General features: G+C 45.9%; 1 protein-coding gene and 1 pseudogene across 1 annotated transcript in view; both read left to right on the top strand.

Moving 5' to 3' along the window:
* Positions 1-4,296: 4,296 nt before the first annotated feature.
* The window catches only part of Prp6 (pre-mRNA processing factor 6), an 88,496-nt gene continuing 73,928 nt past the window's right edge, over positions 4,297-18,864 (top strand). Inside the window, exons 1-5 of the mRNA XM_084602878.1 lie at positions 4,297-4,445; positions 4,560-4,619; positions 4,940-5,036; positions 6,626-6,744; positions 17,861-17,939. Coding sequence (XP_084459004.1) covers positions 4,345-4,445; positions 4,560-4,619; positions 4,940-5,036; positions 6,626-6,744; positions 17,861-17,939 — 456 coding nt within the window. The 5' untranslated portion in view covers positions 4,297-4,344. The remainder of the gene's footprint in view (positions 4,446-4,559; positions 4,620-4,939; positions 5,037-6,625; positions 6,745-17,860; positions 17,940-18,864) is intronic.
* On the top strand, positions 12,032-14,092 carry LOC146193935 (uncharacterized; annotated as a pseudogene).

The raw sequence follows: 18,864 nt of genomic DNA, 5'->3' as shown, positions 1-18,864 counted from the left end.
TTGAAGGTTAGCAAAAGTAAGGAACATCCCTTTATCTTGCGCGCGACAATATGCACAAAAGGCCAGAAGGGCTATGTAATATATGCAAAAGACTAGCTCATTCCTACCAAATGCCTATACCTGAATTGAGCAACACTTTACATAACCAACTACTGTTCTGAAGCTCCCGGGTTCGAACCAAAGAAACATAATGCAACTTGTAGCGTAGACAAGACAGCAATGCAGCAATTGACTACTCTCCAGCCATTCTATATTTCACTTCCTAGTTTTCTTGCATACACATGTGCAACAACACCGTCTTCATCACATTTCCACCGCACTTAAAAAAAAAAACAAAAAAACCTTGCTGGCAAATGGCTAAATATCCTCTAATACATCACAGTCTTTTAAACCTTGCGGGAAGCTTCTTTTCACATTTACTTCTGCGGGGAGAAGGAAGAGGAGTAGTAGTTGCTGCTGTTGAGGCACACTTTGGTTGAGGGGGGTCTGTCAGTTCTGTGTCGGGCAAAGCCAGGAATGAGGAAGTTCCCGGGCTAACACCTGCGTTATTGGGGTTATGCGAGGTTGTACTCTGGTCTGCGTTTCTGGTAGTGGACTGGTCGACACTCGGGTGCAGTCAGTGGGCAACAAAATGTTAGCGGGGAGAGCCATCAGAGCTGAGGGCGGTGGTTGGCGCTGAACAACTGCTTTTCCAACAGCTCATAATTAGGACGAGTGCCACACTCGCCCATCATCCAGCAGGTGTGAGACTGGTCCAATTCGCTCAACAACTCTTCGAGGCTCTGAAACCGAGCAGCCAGCTTGCCTCACACAATCGGCTTGCAAACTCGCACATAGTCTCCAATCTGAAAGTCATAGTGCTTGGTTCCACTTCGCTGGTCTGCATAAAGCTTATATTTGGCTTGCTTCTGCTCTAGCCACTGGCAATAAAGCTTCAGTGCTCTTGTACGATCAGTCGAGAAGCACTGATCCGGGCAGGCACACAACTTTAAGTCTTATGCGAGGCATCTGGCCATGAACTAGGATGGCTAGTGCGATTCCTGTCGTGGAATGTGGCGCACAGTGGTAGACACAGTTATAATAGCGGTACGTAGGTCACGTCGCTCGCAAAGAGCCATCTGAGCATATGCCCTGAAAACCCTATTAAACTGTCCTACAAGTCCATTGGCTTAAGGGTCATAAACTGAGGAGTAGCAGTTACGTATACCCCGAGGATGAAAATTGTGGTCCGTGATCCGACACTATTTCCTCAGGGTAATCCTCGTGAACAAATGTACCTAGAAGCAATTCTTGAACTGTGGCAGTTGTGAAAGAAGCCTCTGGCCATTTACTGTAATAGTCAATGAGTGTTATTGCAAAGCGACAGTTACTAGGAGCTTGGTCGAAACGGCCCACGATGTCAATAGCAGGCTTATCCCAAAGCTTGCCTGGCAAAGCAACAGGTTGCAGAGGAACAGTAGAGACCTGAATAATAGCAGCACTGCTGGAAGAATCATCTTCGACTTTCTGCACTTCACTAGAACGATCAGACGACTTGCAGACAGATGCCAAATAGCCCACTTCGCCGCACCGACGACACTTTCGTTTGCGTGCTTGCCATGTGGAGTCGTTCGCCAAGTGGGCAGGCGAACTGCAGCGATAGCACGAACACTCCGGAAGTGCAGATGAAGATTTACATACGCGGCAACTGAATTTGATGCAAGGGACCTGAAGGACCCGTTCTGATGTGCACTCGCATCCCACGCGCTCTACTGGAGCGACCTCTTCTGACAGCTTCTTTGCTTCACAGGAAGCTTGCTGGCACTGTCTAGCGCGACAGAGTCAAGAAGGAGATGGCGGTTACTGAAATAGTGACTAATGGTCTTCACCAGCTGGTCCCTGATGATGTCCGCGAAGCTCCCAAAACCGCAGTCGCCGACAAGGCTGCGAAGGGCAGCGATGTACTCATATGCTATCTCTCCGGCAGTTTGTACTCGGCAGTGAAAACGGTGGCGTGCGGCGATCACATTTACGGAATATTTGTAATGCGTCGCCAGTATAAAGATAGCATCGTCACCGGAGTGTGAGGCAGCAGCGGTAGGCGCTGAAGTGGACGACGGCGACAATGTGTAGAAAATTCGCTGGCAGGATAGCCCTCTCCGGTTAGCAGAAGTGTGGAGGTATCTAGTGGAGGCACCAGACGCCAGCATGTAGTTGTGGAACGCCAGCCACCATTACTCCCACGGAAGGGCGGAGGCGGCTGAAGACCTGAAAAGCTCATGATAGACGGCCAGCAGTCCACGCCGAGGTCCTGGTTTAAGCTAACATCCTCGTCGCCAAAATATGTAGTATCTTACACGAGACAGGAACGCAGCAATTGACTGTTCTCGCTGCGCGCGTGCAACACTTCGCCTTTAACGCACAACTCACAACACAAAATAGCTCATGCGTACCAATAGCAATAATTAACACCGCCGCAACAAAATTAACACCTTTAAAGCTATGACGAGCAAATATCACACAGATGAAACGCTACTCGGCTGAACACTTGCAGAGCGCCATTTTAAACGAAAGCGCGCATCCACTGACGTCATCATGCGCGGGTCACGTGAGTGTGACGTATTTCCGTGCGTGGCAGCAGGAGAAACGTGTGTGGGGTCGGCTGCTGCCACGGGCGTGTCTCCAGCCTTACCCAAGCAAGTAGCAGGGGGGACAGCGGCCGATGTAGCTCAGTTGGAAGAGCACCGGACGCGATATTCGGAGGTCGTGGGTTCGGTTCCCACCATCGGCACGTTGTTTTTTCTTCTACTTTGTGTTTAATTATCTTTCCCCTGAACAGATTACATTACTAATTTCTGTGATTATCCAAGTAAACATTAAAAAAAAAAACATAAAGTGCCATCCCCAACGCTTTCCTTGGCCTCGCCGACTGTTGGCTTCTTTCATTCATGTATATATATATATATATATATATATATATATATATATATATATATATATATATATATATATATATATATATATATATATATATATATATATATATATATATATATATATATATATACATATATATATATATATATATATATATATATATATATATACATTTGCTGCCTTCTTTTTCAGCAGTGATATGGATCGTCTCCCTGGGACTGCAATTTAGCAGCGAAAAATCAGGAATAATGGTATTTAATGATGAAAGGGGGGATGTGCTGGAAATACAAGGCACCAAGGTTGAACATGTGGAGAGCTATAAATACCTGGGCATATATATGGATCAATGAAGGAAAAAATTACCTAGAAAAGCACGAAAGAATTACGATAGACAAAGGGAAAGGGAGTTCGAATATTATGAAACACAGGGCCCTCTGGAATTATAACAGGTATGAGGTTGTTAGAGGGGTATGGAAGGGTGAATAGTACCAGGACTCACTTTTGGAAATGCAGTCCTGTGCATGAAATCAGAAGTACAGTTAGGCCTTGAAATCAGACAGAGAAAGGTAGGTAGATTGGCATTGGGAGCACATGGCAACACACCTAATGAAGGAGTCCAGGGAGATATGGGCTGGGCATCATTTGAGGTTAGAGAGGCAATTAGCAAACTAAAATATGATCAGAGACTAACCGAAATGGAGGAATCAAGGTGGGCACGAAAAATGTACAAGTACCTCTTCATGAAAAAGCCTGAATACGATGGACTAACAGAACCCGAAAGCTCAGATTTAATTACCTATATATAGAGTTTGGAGATGAACCGCAGCAAAACAGCAGCATTGAAAAGCAGGTAAAGGAGGCAGAAAGGAAAATGTGGGAGGAAAGAATGCACGGAAAATCAGCATTGGGTATGTATAGAACTCGAAAACAGGATATAAAGAAAGAAAGTTTATTCGACAACTCACGAGGGAGCTCATTGCTGTTTGAGGCTAGGACAAGGGCCCTCAGAACAAAAACGTACAGGAAAAAATTTCAGGAAGTAGATATATTATGCGCGGCGTGCGAACTGAGGCGGAAACAACGGAACATGTTGTTCTAAGGTGCCAAAAACTTCGTCCTGCCCTTCCCGCGGGAAAAGCGGCAGATCTGGAGAGAGCACTGGGATTTGCTGGGGAAGATGGACGAATGGATGAGGAACGCGTTTTGATAACAAAATAGAGGTTAGAGGATTGGTGGAAAAAGTCAAGAGAATAAAGAGAAGAAAAAAAAGGGAGGGGGGCAGATACGGACGAATTAGAAGCTAAAAATAGGGAAGAGATAAATATATTTCTTTTAATTTTTTGGCTAGGCGGCGCAAGCTCCCGTTCGATACAAAGGGCAGAGACACTACCATCCATCCATCCATCCATCCGAAGTAATTGAAGCAACATGGCGGCAATGGCAGCCCCCACATCTCTGGTTGCGAAGAAACGAAAGCATTTCCTTGGCGTTCCAGCGCCCTTGGGATATGTTGCTGGCGTCGGCAGAGGGTAAAACGTTTATACTTTCTTGTAGTTTTGGTACAATTCTTGGCTAACGCCAGCATAATGATGTGCTCAAGGCTCCAATCTTTCGTACCACGAAACCTTTCTTTTTCATTGCAGCGCTACCGGCTTTACCACACGATCTGATATTGGCCCTGCAAGAGATGCCAGTGACGTTCCGTGAGTATCTCTCTAAACACTACCCCATCTATTTGCGACGTGTTTTGCTTATTTGAAATCGGTCTGTTTGTTTTGGTACTCCCTTACCCTGGAACTCTTGCATCACAAAAGTGCGTGAACGATAGGTGTGCCGCTGTTTGTTTATGTTGATACTTATGGTAAGATTTGATCATGTCGCATGCACTTTGATAAATTCTTAAAACTGCATGTCGGTCAGTTAATGTCACGCGCCGCGTCACCTGTGCGTTTTGAGGGACTAGCAGACATCTTGCTGTATTGAAGCGCTGTAGCGTGCAAACACGTCGGTTTGACATTCGCAGTGACGATCGCCACGCTCCACCAAGCAAGCGAAAGAAAAACCAGAAGGAAGAAGAGGAAGACGACGATGAGGATCTTAACGACTCCAATTATGATGAGGTAAGGTGTCGATTTGGGTGTGTCAACATTAACACAGAACTCCTGGTTGCCAGCGCTGACAGCTACATAAATGCCGACTTTCCAAATTTCGAGAGGACCGGGAAAAGTAAACTGACTACATGCTTTTTCTTTTCTTTTTTTTTTTCGCTTTCTACCTTCAGCTTATAATCCAGGTTGCCATACTTTCACCATTGTAATTTTATTACGTGGGATCAGCATCCATGGACTGCAGCCAGAAAGCCGTTACCTACTGTGAATATAGTCTGATAGTTTACTCAGGAATGTGGGTGTGCACAAGCATGCTTACAGGCACTTGAACTGCACAGCTGTACATGCATCTATAATCAGAGTGACCTAATTGTATAACGCCTTGGGTATCTCTTTGCTACATTGAAACTGGCATTATAGCCTGCCACAACTTTTTTTCTTCCAATTTATACTGAAATAGTGTCAGTTGTTTATTAATAGTATATGCCTGCAGCACCTGTTGCTGCCGGGCAAATGGCTTCAAATGGACTTCCATTGAGAACAGTGATGCTTATTTTGTACAAGGCTAAACAGTCAATGATTTAAGCGGCAGCCGCATGAGGTGACAATCCCTGGTAATCTATCGCGTGCCGCCGCTGTCAACGTCTGTCGTTGCCGCTGGTGCACACTGCACGGAGCGACGGGACTCGGCAACAGAGAGGTACATTTTCAGCGTTGCTCTGTTACCGCCGCCTCGTCGTTCGGTCAGGGGGAGTACAGTTACTCTATACCCTGTTTTTAACACTAAACAGCATGAAATATGATAAAAAACCGATTAAATTTTTTGTAACGCATCACCTTTAAAGAAAGAAAAAAGGCTACAGTGCAGCGGTGCGCTGCTACTCTGCGATTCATACTTGCATTGCAAGCAGTGACTTTCTCCTGTTCCTTTCGAAAATTAATATCTAGCCACATTAGCCTTTTTTTCTTCCTTTACTACCCTACCGACATTTTACTGAATCGGTGTGATGCAGTCATATATGCACAGATCAGATGAAGCAAACGTTTTGCAGGTTCTTTGCTCAAACTGCACTAAAAAAACAAACTTCGCTCGTAAAAAAAAAAGAAAAAATAAAGGGCCAGAACAGAAGTTGAGCACCCCAAGGCCTTCTGTGATTGGCTGCCTTGCGAGCTGCTTTCAAGCGACACGCGAAATTTTCTAAAACCCCAGAACCTGAGCGACAGCGACGAGCGGCAGTGCTTTGGCGGCCCTCAGCCCACGTATGAAGTCGCCGCAAATTGTCGCCTCATGTGGTCAGCGCTTTACTGGAGGGCGTAAAGAGCATCGTTTTCTGAATTGAGAAGCTCTTGGCCTGGTTCTGAAACTTGAGACATCCATCGGAGCTGGCCAGCTGAAGTGCACTTTAAACAATGCAAATCAACTTTCGCTCAGGGGGGTTGTTGATTGGGAATACAGTAGAACTCTTTCTCTAGTAGAAGTTTGCTAGCACTGCCTCAGAATGCTGCAACAGTGAGTATGGGCTAGCAGTACATAAGCAGAGCTTTCATTTTAACTTTAACCTTGGTTAAACTGTTCTCACGCATCCCCCCTCTGTCTACAGTTTGCTGGCTACGGAGGCAGCCTGTTCAGCAAGGACCCCTACGACAAGGACGATGAAGAGGCTGATGCCATCTATGAGGCCATTGACCGCAGGATGGATGAGAAACGCAAGGAGTACAGGTGAGTGCATCACCCTGAAGAAATCCCATGGGTGGATGTACTGTCATCCTGTGATGATAGCCATGATAGACTTATTTTTTCTGTGGCTTTGTGTTTTAGCAGAGAATGAAAACGATTAATAAATGGCAGTGCCTGGCACCGTAGCTCTTGAATTACTAATAACGAGGGCACCTAACTGTTCCCTCTATTCAGAAGTACAACAGACAGTGGTCACCTGCAGAGCAGTGTTCCATTCTTTTTTTTTTTTTCAGGAAAGGCATGCTTCCAAGGGTGACTACTCATACTTAAAACACTCCACATTTTTTTGTTTTGTTGAAATTTAGTATTTCCATAAAGAACTGGCTTCAGTAATGTGACAAAAGGATGATAATAGAGATTAGACCACTGCATGGGCTCGGGCTTACTCGAAAGCCCTGGCCGGGTAAAGCATTGAATTGGTGGGCCTGGGCAGGGCATGGGCTTTAAAGCCGTGAGCCCGGGCTGGGCCTGGGAAAGGATGGTTCTGGGCCGGGCTTGGGCCTGCACATGACCGGCTTGTTTAACCAGTGCCCACTGTTTTTCTTTTATCATAGGGGTTAAGGAGTAAAGGCGAATATAGTAGCAGTTGAATATAGTAGCACCAGGTGAATTTAGTAGCAGTTCAGGACTATTTCCAGACTGGAAAAATCTTTTTAATCCACGGTAATGCTTATGACATAATAGGAATGTAAAGAGAAAATTAAAACAATGCGAAAAGCGCAGGAATATATGCAAATACATAAACATATACAGTCGAACCCGGATATATCGAACTCGAAGGAGATCGCGAAATAGTTCGATATATCGATAATTCGATATACAGAAATCGGCTTTGGACGGCACTTACGATGAGAAAAAATGATATATCGTATTTGTCGCGTAATCAACTCACTCGCATAATGAACCGACCCTCCACTTTTGCACTTGAGAATATGAAAAAAAAAGTTCAGCGTTAAGGCCAGCTCGCTCCAGCGACAAGCGGCAGCGACAGAGCAAAAGATTGCCAACTTGTTGGAACTGAGTCCTTCTGGCGTTCGAGCCACCGCGGCAGCTCAAAACAAGGTTCCTGTGTCGCAGCGGCAGAAATCGCCAGCGTTTTCGCTTGCATGTCGCACTCCGTTTCGGTCGTCTCATTCACAGCTCATTTGTTGGCAGCGTGCCAAGATGCTGCGCAGCAATAACGTCGCGGCGTGTTTATCTTTTGATAGCTCCTGCGGCGGCGGGGAGCGAACTTGGCAGACTGCCCGTGATGGCTTGATTGCACAAGCCTGGTTCGATTTATCATGCTGCGCTTGGGGCGTAGTCCACTGCCACAAAATCATTGTAAAGCGTAATACAGTAGCTGCAAATGCTGTTAAATGCTAAAAGCCGGTGTCATGATCGCAGCTGACGTTTGCTTTTGTTGATTCATACATGCAAGAGTAAACGACTCCCGCAAAAAAAGAAAAAAAAAATCAAATGTCGCTTCGTAACGCCATATCTTACGCTACGCCACGCGTACAGCACAACAATAAAAATATACGAATCTCGCAAAAAATAAAAAATAAAATAGATCTGCCGCTTCTTAACTTCCGCAGGCGCCATAGCCACGTCAGCCGCCGCGCGCAGAGGGTTCGCAACACACGCTGGAGAAAGCGTCCGACGTTCTGTCTGAAACGGGCTGAGCTGGCTTTGCGCATGCTTAGCGCGTGCTACTGCGAACGAAGGCCGGGAAAGAGGAAGGATAGAGATAGCTCGGCAAAAGAATGGGGACACCCTTGCGCATCGTTCTGCCGTGTTTTTCTCCTGTCGTTCCCACCGGTTCTCTCTGGTTCGTTCACGCACATGGCTTGCAAACCTCACGTGCTGGCGCGCGGTAAACAATAACCGCAGATGCACGCGCCTTTCGGGAATGGGCGCGGGCGCTGCCCTAGCCGAACTGTTCCCTCTCATTACTTCCGCGAGTAGCTTGAAAACGTCACGCGGCAAATGGCCGAGCATGATGAGATCGTCTTTGGGAAAGGCACTTTCCAGTGCGTGGGGCGGAGTTCGATATATCGAACGACCGGTGAAATTGAGTTCGATATATGACGCGGCTTTCCTATACTTTTACATGTGATTTTCAAGGGGATATTCCGTGAGTTCGATATAACCAAAATTCGATATATCCGGGTCGATATATCCGGGTTCGACTGTATATGAAGTTTGCTCAACTTTTCCCGTGCCATTCGGTCCTTGGTATAGAATGCACGACACGGGCTGTCAGTTTTGAAATTTACTCCCTCTGTTGTCCCTGTTCGCTGCCATCACCGACCGAACTTGTGGAAGCACTTATCGTCAAGAGTCGCCCTAAGGATGGGCAGCGGCGGCTGTGTTGTCGACGGTGCGCTTGAAGAACCCGTTTCCATCCCTTTTCCATTTCATGCCGCGACACCTTCTGCGTGCAGCTCTCTGCAGTAGCCGCATTGTTTCGCATGCTTTTGCCCTCAATTTTCAAGAACCAAATCTGTGGTTGGCAACGTATGTATCACGCAGAGGGTTGTCTGAGCTATAGGCAGCTGAAAAGGGTTCGCTGCTATGTAGCCTAAGTTCAGTGAAGCAGTGTCCTCAGATATCTATGAGAAATTTGCAGTCCCAGTGAAAAGCGTTGTGTACGTCAGGTTGGAGGCGAGTTTCATTCTTCTGTATCTCTTTTTCACAGTGGGGCTAATTAGGTTTTTGGCACTGCATATGCGAATTTCACTTTGTTTGTCCGGACTGAATCAGATCATGAGATGTGAACGTACAGGCGAAACGGTGCAGATGGGCGACACGGGCTAGTCACCATGTGTGTTGTTTTCCTCTCTGCCCCGTCCTTTGCGCCACTTTTGTGCCATATGAACACAGATTTAAGCAGAAGCTGAAGAGCAATCACGCCTTATACTTGCACGCCGTATTGGCTGCTCCTGGCCACCACTGTTGATTGTTTTGCTCCGGTATGAGTTCCAAGTGCAACAATTGAAAAATCTTGATTTTCGGCTGCTTTTCGGTAGCTATTATGACAACCTGAAACTCAACAGTAAATTTAGCTCCGGGCTTTACTACAAGTTTTCTGCTCATTCCTGCAGATAGCGATAGCCGAAATTGGATCGGAACCGCAGCTCCCAGACGGTGCAAAATGCACGAATGAAACTGCAGTACACTGCAGGCCGGCCATTAAGAGGGCTCACCAGCTGCAAGGCAACTCAGATTTGAACTTTTTTTGTCGATAGATGGCAGCACTTAAGCACCACAAAAGAGAGGAAAGTTCTATTCCCCGTCCAGGTGTGTAAATTACAGCGTGACACGAAAGTGTTACTTCTTCCGCGTACAAAAAGTAGAGCCAAGAACTTTCAGTTGATATGCGGCCAAACCTGGGGGACCGGAGTGGGGGCCAGAGAATTGTCCTTTTCTCCAGTAGCACACCATTGTAGTGTTTCCCAGTTTGGGTCGTCTATGCCCCCTCCCATCATTTGTGCGAAGGAAGATTAGGAAGATGAGGAGGAAAGGCAGGGAGGTTAACTCGTAAAAGAAACCGGTTTACTACTCTTTACAGTGGTAGGGTGAGGATTCTTTGCAGGCAGTACTAAGCAGGGCTGGTTTCGACTAGGGAGAGAGAAAGGTGTGAATCATCTTTTGACAGAGTTGAAAACGCGTGAAGGGAACCTTCCCCCATATTAGCCTTTGGTTACTGGAAAACAATCCATTGTGTTGGGGACCCTAGTATTCAGCCCCCAGATAAAAGGAAAGAAAGGAACTCCTAGTGCACAAAATCTTGTCTGCTTCCCTTTCCAGCATTGCCTAGGTTACATAGCCACAGAGAGGTGTCCGCGAGTGTATGACCGTTTACTTTGCCTAGTTGCCTGCCAGCGTGAAGTCGCCAAACACATATATCTTCCGCTCCTTCGTACCAACAAGACATGTGTGTTTCGTTCAATCCTTGATCGTAATCTTATGACAGTTTTTCGCGCAACGCTGCGCCCGACTTCTGATTTCAGTCTAGTCAACAATGAATTAGTATCAAGTGACTTGAATACCAGAAGGCAACGAGGCAGCAGAAAATGCCAGCAAAGAATTTCAGGTATGGGAAGCGTAAGCGGGCTGGTGCACTGATTGCGAACACCAGAAAGAGGCAAGCTCTGGATAATGACCCACCTACGAGCAAAACGCACTATTTCGCTGGGGCAGCTACCTTTCCCACCCTGCTGAAGAGCCTTCGTCACCAGAAGCCATCAAGCACAGCCCCAGGCCGGCAGACGTTGAAGCTTTCATCAAAGATGTAGAGGTGTCAGGAAATACTCGGTCATCTTCAGTAATGAGCGCAACAGGGTCGTCCGACGAAGATGTTGCTAATGGAGGTTCCGCACCCACTGCAGAAGAGGACGTCAGTGCGAATGCTGGTATACAAGGGCGACGCATTGTTAACCTTCAGCACCTGTTGACCAGCTTGCAAAAGACCGCCGTCCATGTTCCCTTCAACTGCACTTTGGCGGATATGGACTGTGTGTCTGAAAGAAAGCAAGGTCTTCGAAGTAAGCTGATTCTTGTATGCAGGATGTGCCGAAGAAAGGATGTCATCCACACCGACCTGGCACCTGACGCGCAAGCTTCCAGCGGCTGCGGCGACATAAACACGGCAGCAGTGTGTGGAATAGTGTCAATCGGCTGCGGTTTCTCAAACCTCAACGAACTGCTGGTGTCCATGAACATCCCAGGAATGTCATCGGACACTTACACAAAAATAGAAGACGACGTTGGACAAATTATCAATCAAGCCGCCTGGGAGGAAATGAAAAAAGCGGGCGCGGAAGAGGCAAGGCTGGCAAGAGAATGTGGAGACATTGACAGTGATGGTACACTCACGATAGTCACCGCAGATGGAGCGTGGTCAAAAAGATCCTACAAGAACAAATATGACGCTTCGTCAGGAGTGGTGAGTGCACAAATTTATTGAATTACGATAATAACAAAAAGCGCTCCATTTTATACATGGAAATGTTTTATACTTAGTGCAAAAAGATCCTTGACCTTTTTCCACTGCCCCATTGTCTTGATCGCTGCCCACACCTCCATAACCTAGCACTAAAACTGGTTTCGCTTGCATCGTCTAGCGTCAACGAAGAGGGCAAGTGTGCGATGGTTAAAATTGTGAATACAGAAGTGCTGCCAGCGATGTTATGTGTGCTTGAGTATACGTGTGTATACGTGCAAACACATGGACCTGAATGATTATATTACTTTCTCTTTTTTTTTACAAATAATCACATTACAATTAAGAAAAAAGAATGTTGAACATCTATGACAACAGGGATAGGTACCACTGGGATCGAAAAAGGTCATTAAAAAGTAACACTTGAGTCGCAACTTGCATGATAAGCTGAAATACCTATCTGTTCTAGCAATAAGCACTGCAATCAGCAGGGCAGCTTTGTGACTAATATTGGTGTTACTCTTTCAGGCTGCTATCGTTGGTCACAGAACTGGAAAAGTCCTGTACCTTGGCGTGAAAAACAAGGTGTGCGCAATGTGTGCTTGTACTCCACAAGGTGCCACCCCGAAACAGCATCAGTGCCACAAGAACTGGCAGGGAAGCTCAACCAGCATGGAGCAAGCTATTGTGGTTGAAGCTTTAAGAAAAGCGTTGAACTGCATGGCATCAAGTATACAAAACTTATTGCTGATGGTGATTCGAGCACTTACCGCTCTATCATAGCAGCAGCACCGTATGGAAACCAGCGGGTTGAAAAAATTGAGTGCAGGAACCGCATACTTCGCAACTATGCCTCAAAGATAAGAGAGATTGCACAGAAGAAACGGCTGGAAAAGCTTCCCCCGAAGGTAAAAAACTCTGTTCTCCAAGCAGCTGTGCGCCTGCGGCATGGTGTTGCAACAGCAATAAAAGTTAGAGGCTCTGAAGATGCATCGTTTTCTGAAAAAGTAGAGCGCCTTGTTAAGGATATAAAGAACGGCCCAAATCATGTGTTTGGAGACCACGCCAACTGCGCTGGTTACTTCTGTTCCTGGGGCAAAGCGGGAGAAGAAAATATATTTCCTGAAATACTTCAAAAAGGCATATTTGAAGAAATTTGTGTGGCCATGAGCAGAGTGGTTGCAAACGCTGCGAGCCTGATAATGGACGTCGACAATAATGCTGCCGAGCATTATAACTCCGTTGTGGCAAAATTTGCAGGCAGAAAGCGGATTAATTATTCCATGAAAGGATTGTACAAGACAAGGTGTCTTGCTGCGTCTTTATCGGTGAACTGCCGAGGAACATACCACGAAAAAATAGCGCGCAGGATTTCCGGAGGGCAGCTTGGAAGATGTACAGCATCATTTATGAAGGCATCAGTTTGCAAGAGGAATTCAAGGCGGAAGCTACCGAAAAAGAAGCTGTCAACCACGCCACGCTGCCAGCGCAGAGATAAAGAGCTACATCTTGGTGCCGATGCTGACTACGGCCTACCAGACATAGAGCCCGATGCTTTTGCAACTGCTTCGGACAACTTCCTGAAATCGCTTTCGCTCTCGGCAAACAACATTGGACCTGCAGCGAGCAACGTCAAAGCAAAGTGGATGCACTCTATGGAAGCAGGAAAGGCGAAAGAGATTGACAGCATCACTGTTTGGCGCTGTGTGTAAAATAAAAGCAACGACGGGATGTGGGCGGACAGTTGGCGATATCCTGTACAAAGAAATCACATCTGAAGCCATAAGGTACGGAAAGGACCACGAGTGCTTAGCACTAAAGCAAATCGAGAAGGAATGCAACGTTGTGGTAAAAGAGTGCGGCCTGTTTGTTGACCAGGAAAACCCCTTTCTTGGCGCTTCCCCTGACGGACTCATTGGGGAGGACATCCTCTTCGAAGTCAAGTGTCCGTACTCAGCGAGGGACATTACTCCACTAGAAGGAGTTCGCGCCAAAAAAATAACCTGCTGTGTCGAAAACAAGGACGGAAGATTGCAGCTGAAGACTAACAGCAATTATTGGTACCAAGTACAAGGCCAGCTCAATATTGCTCGCCGTCAGAAGTGCTTGTTTGTAATCTGGACCAAAAATGGCATGAGTATTGAGGTGATTTCCAGGCATGAATCGTTTTGGGAGGACGAGATGTTGCCACGTCTCAAAAAATTTTATATGCACTGTTTGCTGCCAGAACTCGTGGACCCAAGAAGAAGCCGTGGCCTTCCAATTCGCGAACCTCATTACATTGTCGAAGCACAGATGACTCGCTCACTCAAGCGACCTTTGAATGCAAAAACTAAAAATGAAGACAGCCGAGAAATCGTCTAGGACACCCTTCCTGATTACAGAGCATCTTTCCCCTTTCCTTTTGTCACAGTCACGATCATGTATTGGGACAGGTTTCTTGCTACTGGTTTATTTTGTTCAAATAAAAAAAATGCAATCTAAACAGAAGGAAAGAGGGGTGGTGGCCACGCCACCCGCGTATGATCTTTTGTACGCAAAAACGGGGCAGCAACCTTAAAAGGAAATCTTCCAACCAATTCCGACTGTTTTGCAAGCTGAAATTCCTTACCTCATATGATTTCCAAGGAAGGCTTAGTAGGCGCCCTACTTCGAGTTGCATTTTTTTTTTGTCACTGTGTATTTTGCAGCGTGGTGCAGGAGGTCCTGCTAGCTGCGGCGCATACCGAGCCGGCTCTAAATGGGAGAATAAAGGCAGTGGTCGAACGCTTGACTTAGCGAAACCGGTTCAGAAGTGGAACTAAATGATTTTGCCTGCCAGGCTACTCGCCTTTGAGGTCATGTTATTTACACGACGGACCGGTTCGACCAGTTCTCATGAGGTCGGAGCTACAGTACAGCAGAGGCTAGACAAGAAAAGGAACGAAATGGTTATTTCACCCCTTGCCTTGGGGAGATGTCAGCGTGTATAGACCTTTCCAACCTGATTGAAGCCATAGGTACCATAGGGCTCGCTGGATTGATTTTTCAGCTGGCGCTACCAACCGTTCCGTGGGCAATGCAGCAGAGGCTAGGCAGGAAAAGGAAGGAGACAGGATTCTGTCCCCTTGCTGTGGGGAGTGGATGTTCGCTTTTCATGCGAAGGTGTGAAGGGGGAGGTTGGAGAAAGGGTGCGAGGTGATTAGAGCTCAAGAGCCCACTTCCCACATCATGGGCACAAAAGCCAACAAAGGCTCATCTCCTTTGCTTTCCTGTCGCGCCTCTTCTACATGCACAATGGATAGGTGCCAAGGATGTTTGCTCCTGCCTTCACTTGTATCCTACTATAGGTCGCCTGAACCACTGCACACCTTTGTTGGGGTGGGAACAATGCTGTTCTCCCACATAAATGGCCCTGTGAGTCACTTATGCTTTGGTATATCCTCGGGCAGCGGGGGAGGGGTTCTTCTTGACTGCGCCTGGCATCTCACTTCACAGCCCAAGCAAGAAAAAAGGACAGAAAGAAGTCAAGTTGGTCAAAATTTCGAGAAAAACATGCGCGCACTAACACTGACAAGCAAGAGGTTGGTGGTATAGTGTAGTATTGTCTAAACAGTTTGACACCAGATGGAGCCACGACGCAAATAGTTAAATTTGGCGCGAACTTCAATTCCCGCAGAAAATACATTCACAACTTTCAGAACCTGTAAAACGCTAACAATAGGTTCGATATGGATAAAAATTGCAGATTAACAATCAGGAAAAAAAAAGGGAGGAAATGTTGCGGAGTAAATTTTGATGTTTAGCCTAGTTTTTTTATGAGATGACAAGGAAGACCGACATATCTAAAAATGCAATTTTTAGGAATATTTGTCTCTGATTTGAAATAAAATGAAGCCTTAAAAATAAAATCTGCCCGCAACATTTCCTCTATTCTCTAAAGATGAAAACGCTGCCACAAACCCCATGAAAATTTAACCGCATTTGGACACGCTAGAGCTTCTGATAGTTACCATGTATTTTCTATGGACGTTGGCACTGGTGAGCCCTCTTAAGCGCTAGCTTCCTCCCTGTAAAGAGTATTTTTTTTAAAAACAACTGGTGAACGGAACGTCTTGAAGGGATTGTTCCCATTGCATACCTTGGAATCGTATCTACATGTGCGAAAAAGAAGGTAGGTCTTACGACTGATACGGGATAAAAGGCAGATGTTAGTAATGTGCAATGCAGTTTGTATGTTTGGTTGAGGTCCCTACTTCTTCTTTTCCAAATTTTCGATTGGTCGAAGGAATTCCAGAGATTTGTTATCTTTTCTTCGATCGTTGGTTACTTGATATCCTCTCCCTGTGCTTTGATTAAATGGCGGAATTATTTTTTTCCTTTTCCTAACCATTAACAGTTGTCTGAAGCTAATTTGGTTCCCTTCATTTGCCATCATCGCACATCTTGAAGTGCTGAAAATATTACAGGTATCGAGGGGATAATATCAGAAGGGGGGGGAAAGGGGGGTATAAAAATGATGGCCTCTTTTCATGGAAATAAGAAATAACAAGAACATCTGCATCTGAACCACGCTTATCTCATGAATTCTTTTTTTGGGCCTCGACCGGGCCGCCCAAAGTGCGGGGTGGGCCAGGTAGGTCATAGTTTCCATGGGCTCAGGACAGGCCCGGGTTTGTATCGGAGAAGCTGGGCCGGGCTCGGGCGGGTAACGTAGAAGGCAGCCGGGCCTGGCCCGATAATTATAGCCCGCGCAGTGCTCTAATAGAGATGTCAGTGCATGTTTAAGATCCCGAGGGGGTTGAAATTACTACGTAGCCCACCACTCTTTACACTTTCACTCCCACCTTTCTCTTATCCCTTAAGGTGGGGTCCAGGTGTCCACAGAAACAAGTGTGACAGATACAGCACCTTTCCTTTCCTGTGAACCAATCATTATTATTATTTGAGGAAAAGTGAATACTAGATTGAAATAGTTGCTTTGCTTGAAGCAGTTGAAAACAATAAAGATGGCAAGTAAAAGCAGCTATTTTCAATTTGTCTGCATTGGGCAGTAACAGAGCTATAAAATAAGATGTAATAGAGCCAAACCAAAATGAAAGACAGTATGAAGTCAGGCATAGCAGCCACAGCCGTCATAGAGGGAGGTTGGTTCCTGCCGGCCTTCCCTTTGCTGAAAAGCATGGGGACATCTTGGCACTGTTACTACTGGCATGTCTGCCAATTGCAGCAGTGCACGGCTCAAGCAGCTGTGCTAATCTTCCTTATTCGCTACTGGACATCCAGGTAGTTTGAAGCTCATTATAGCAGATGTGTGTACAGTGTGTATTTTTGGATTTCAGGCTGTGTTCTTTAGGTATGAGGTCTCTCTGTCTCCTTTAGAGTGACAGTTTGTTCATGTTTACAGCCTTATGAGTCAGCTTACTTGCGGGCTGTAGTGTAATCAATGTCTGCTGGGAAGATACCTAACTTACATGTGCCTGCTTAAGTAGTAACCCTGTTATTACTAGTTCAATGGCGCTGCAGTTCTTTGTGGCACCTGGTCAAAGTATTCAAGATGCAGAGCTGTATTGGAAGGAAGCTGGCGATATTGGCCGAGCACCACATTAGGACAGTTGTTGGCCAACTATGCATTTAAGGGCCTGGATAAGACTCAAATACTGATGATGAATGTGCTCTGAATTTGCTTTTTGCTTGCTGCAGTATTAATAATATATGTTAGGGGGTTACAGGGAGGCTGCATTATTGACTGCATGGGCACGGCGGCACTATCTTGACTGTAATGTGTTTCCATTGGGAATTGAGACTGCTTGCAATCTATTGTTCTTTTACCCAGCTTGTTGCAGTGGTCCTAGTTCTGCTGAATTTTGGCATCACTTCTGTTTTCTTGTGCTTGAGTGCAGTTAATGCTTTATAAGTGCATTTTTTCAGACACCACTGGAAATAAAAAAAAAATAAAAAATCGAGAGAGTGTTTGCTCGAGTAGCATATACATACAATATTACTTGTCAATTTTTTTTTTTTTTGTATACTTAAGATATTCCCACATGTTAAGCCTGCTGTGTGAGATTTGTGGGCTGCTGAGGCCCTTGACTTCCTAGCCGAGACAGGAACAGGGAACCCTAACAAAGGGGGGGGGACGTGACAGGGGAGCCGTATATCTGTAACTCCTTACTTTACTCCACTACCCAGAGAGATGAAGCTGAGGCGGGAACTGGAGCGATACCGTCAAGAGAGGCCCAAGATCCAGCAGCAGTTTTCCGACCTCAAGGTCAGTCTTGCCTTTACATTTCGCTGTTGCAGAGCAGGTTGGTCGCAAACGCGAGTCATGTTCTGTCATGTTCTAACAGATGAATTTTTTTTTTTTTTTTGTCTTTATATTGCACAGCTGAATGCTAATATAAGATGCACAGTCACGAATAACAAACATCTTTCACATACTTAGATGGCCCCCCTATCACATCCGCTAGGCGGCCTCCCCTTTTGTAATAGTAGATGTCGGGTACAGAAGGAATTCGGTATTCAAGGAAAAAGTAACTTCTGAAATTTTTCGACAATCTCGCCTGTAGTGGACGTAGCATAAACTGTGTGAGTTCTCTCCAGCCCTGAGACCACTCATATACTAGTAGCAACTGTGGATGCCTTGTCAGCTGTGGATGCCTTATCAGCTGTGGAGTATCAACTGTGGATGCTATTGCAAAGCAGGGGCAATCTTTGTGGTCAGCTGCTTTTCATGTTTTTCATAACACTAAAGAGTAGGTTCAAATTTTCACAATTTCAATCAGTACACTGATGTTTCCTGTACTTCACTCACCTTAGAGCACTGGTTACTGAAAGAGTTCTCTATGTTTGGGAATTTAGTTGCCAAAAGCTAACTGTACTTTTCTGCAGTGAATTGATGCAGGAAAGCTTGACAGCCTGTGTGCAGTAGAAAAATACACTGTTTTAATAAACAGATACAGACCAATACACAGACCAAATTAAACATCTACTTTTGCATCGGATTATCTAGTGCAACATGCTTGCAGCTCTCATATGTGCAATTCTTGGGCCACTTGGCTGCGAGATGAAAGAGAGCATATTGTGGAAGAAGGCTAGGTCAAGACGGCGAGGTCGTGGCGGCAAGGACAGCGAAGCCTTGTCCAGCGTTTTAATCCGGTCACCAACCCAGGCACGCGCCAGAGCCGGCGCCGCGG

The sequence above is a fragment of the Amblyomma maculatum genome, chromosome 4 (assembly GCF_055883805.1).
Source record: "Amblyomma maculatum isolate TAMU_Amacu chromosome 4, ASM5588380v1, whole genome shotgun sequence".
Classification (NCBI taxonomy): domain Eukaryota; kingdom Metazoa; phylum Arthropoda; class Arachnida; order Ixodida; family Ixodidae; genus Amblyomma; species Amblyomma maculatum.
The sequence above is the reverse complement of the archived record's forward strand: the minus strand, read 5'-3'. Positions and strand labels throughout refer to the sequence as shown.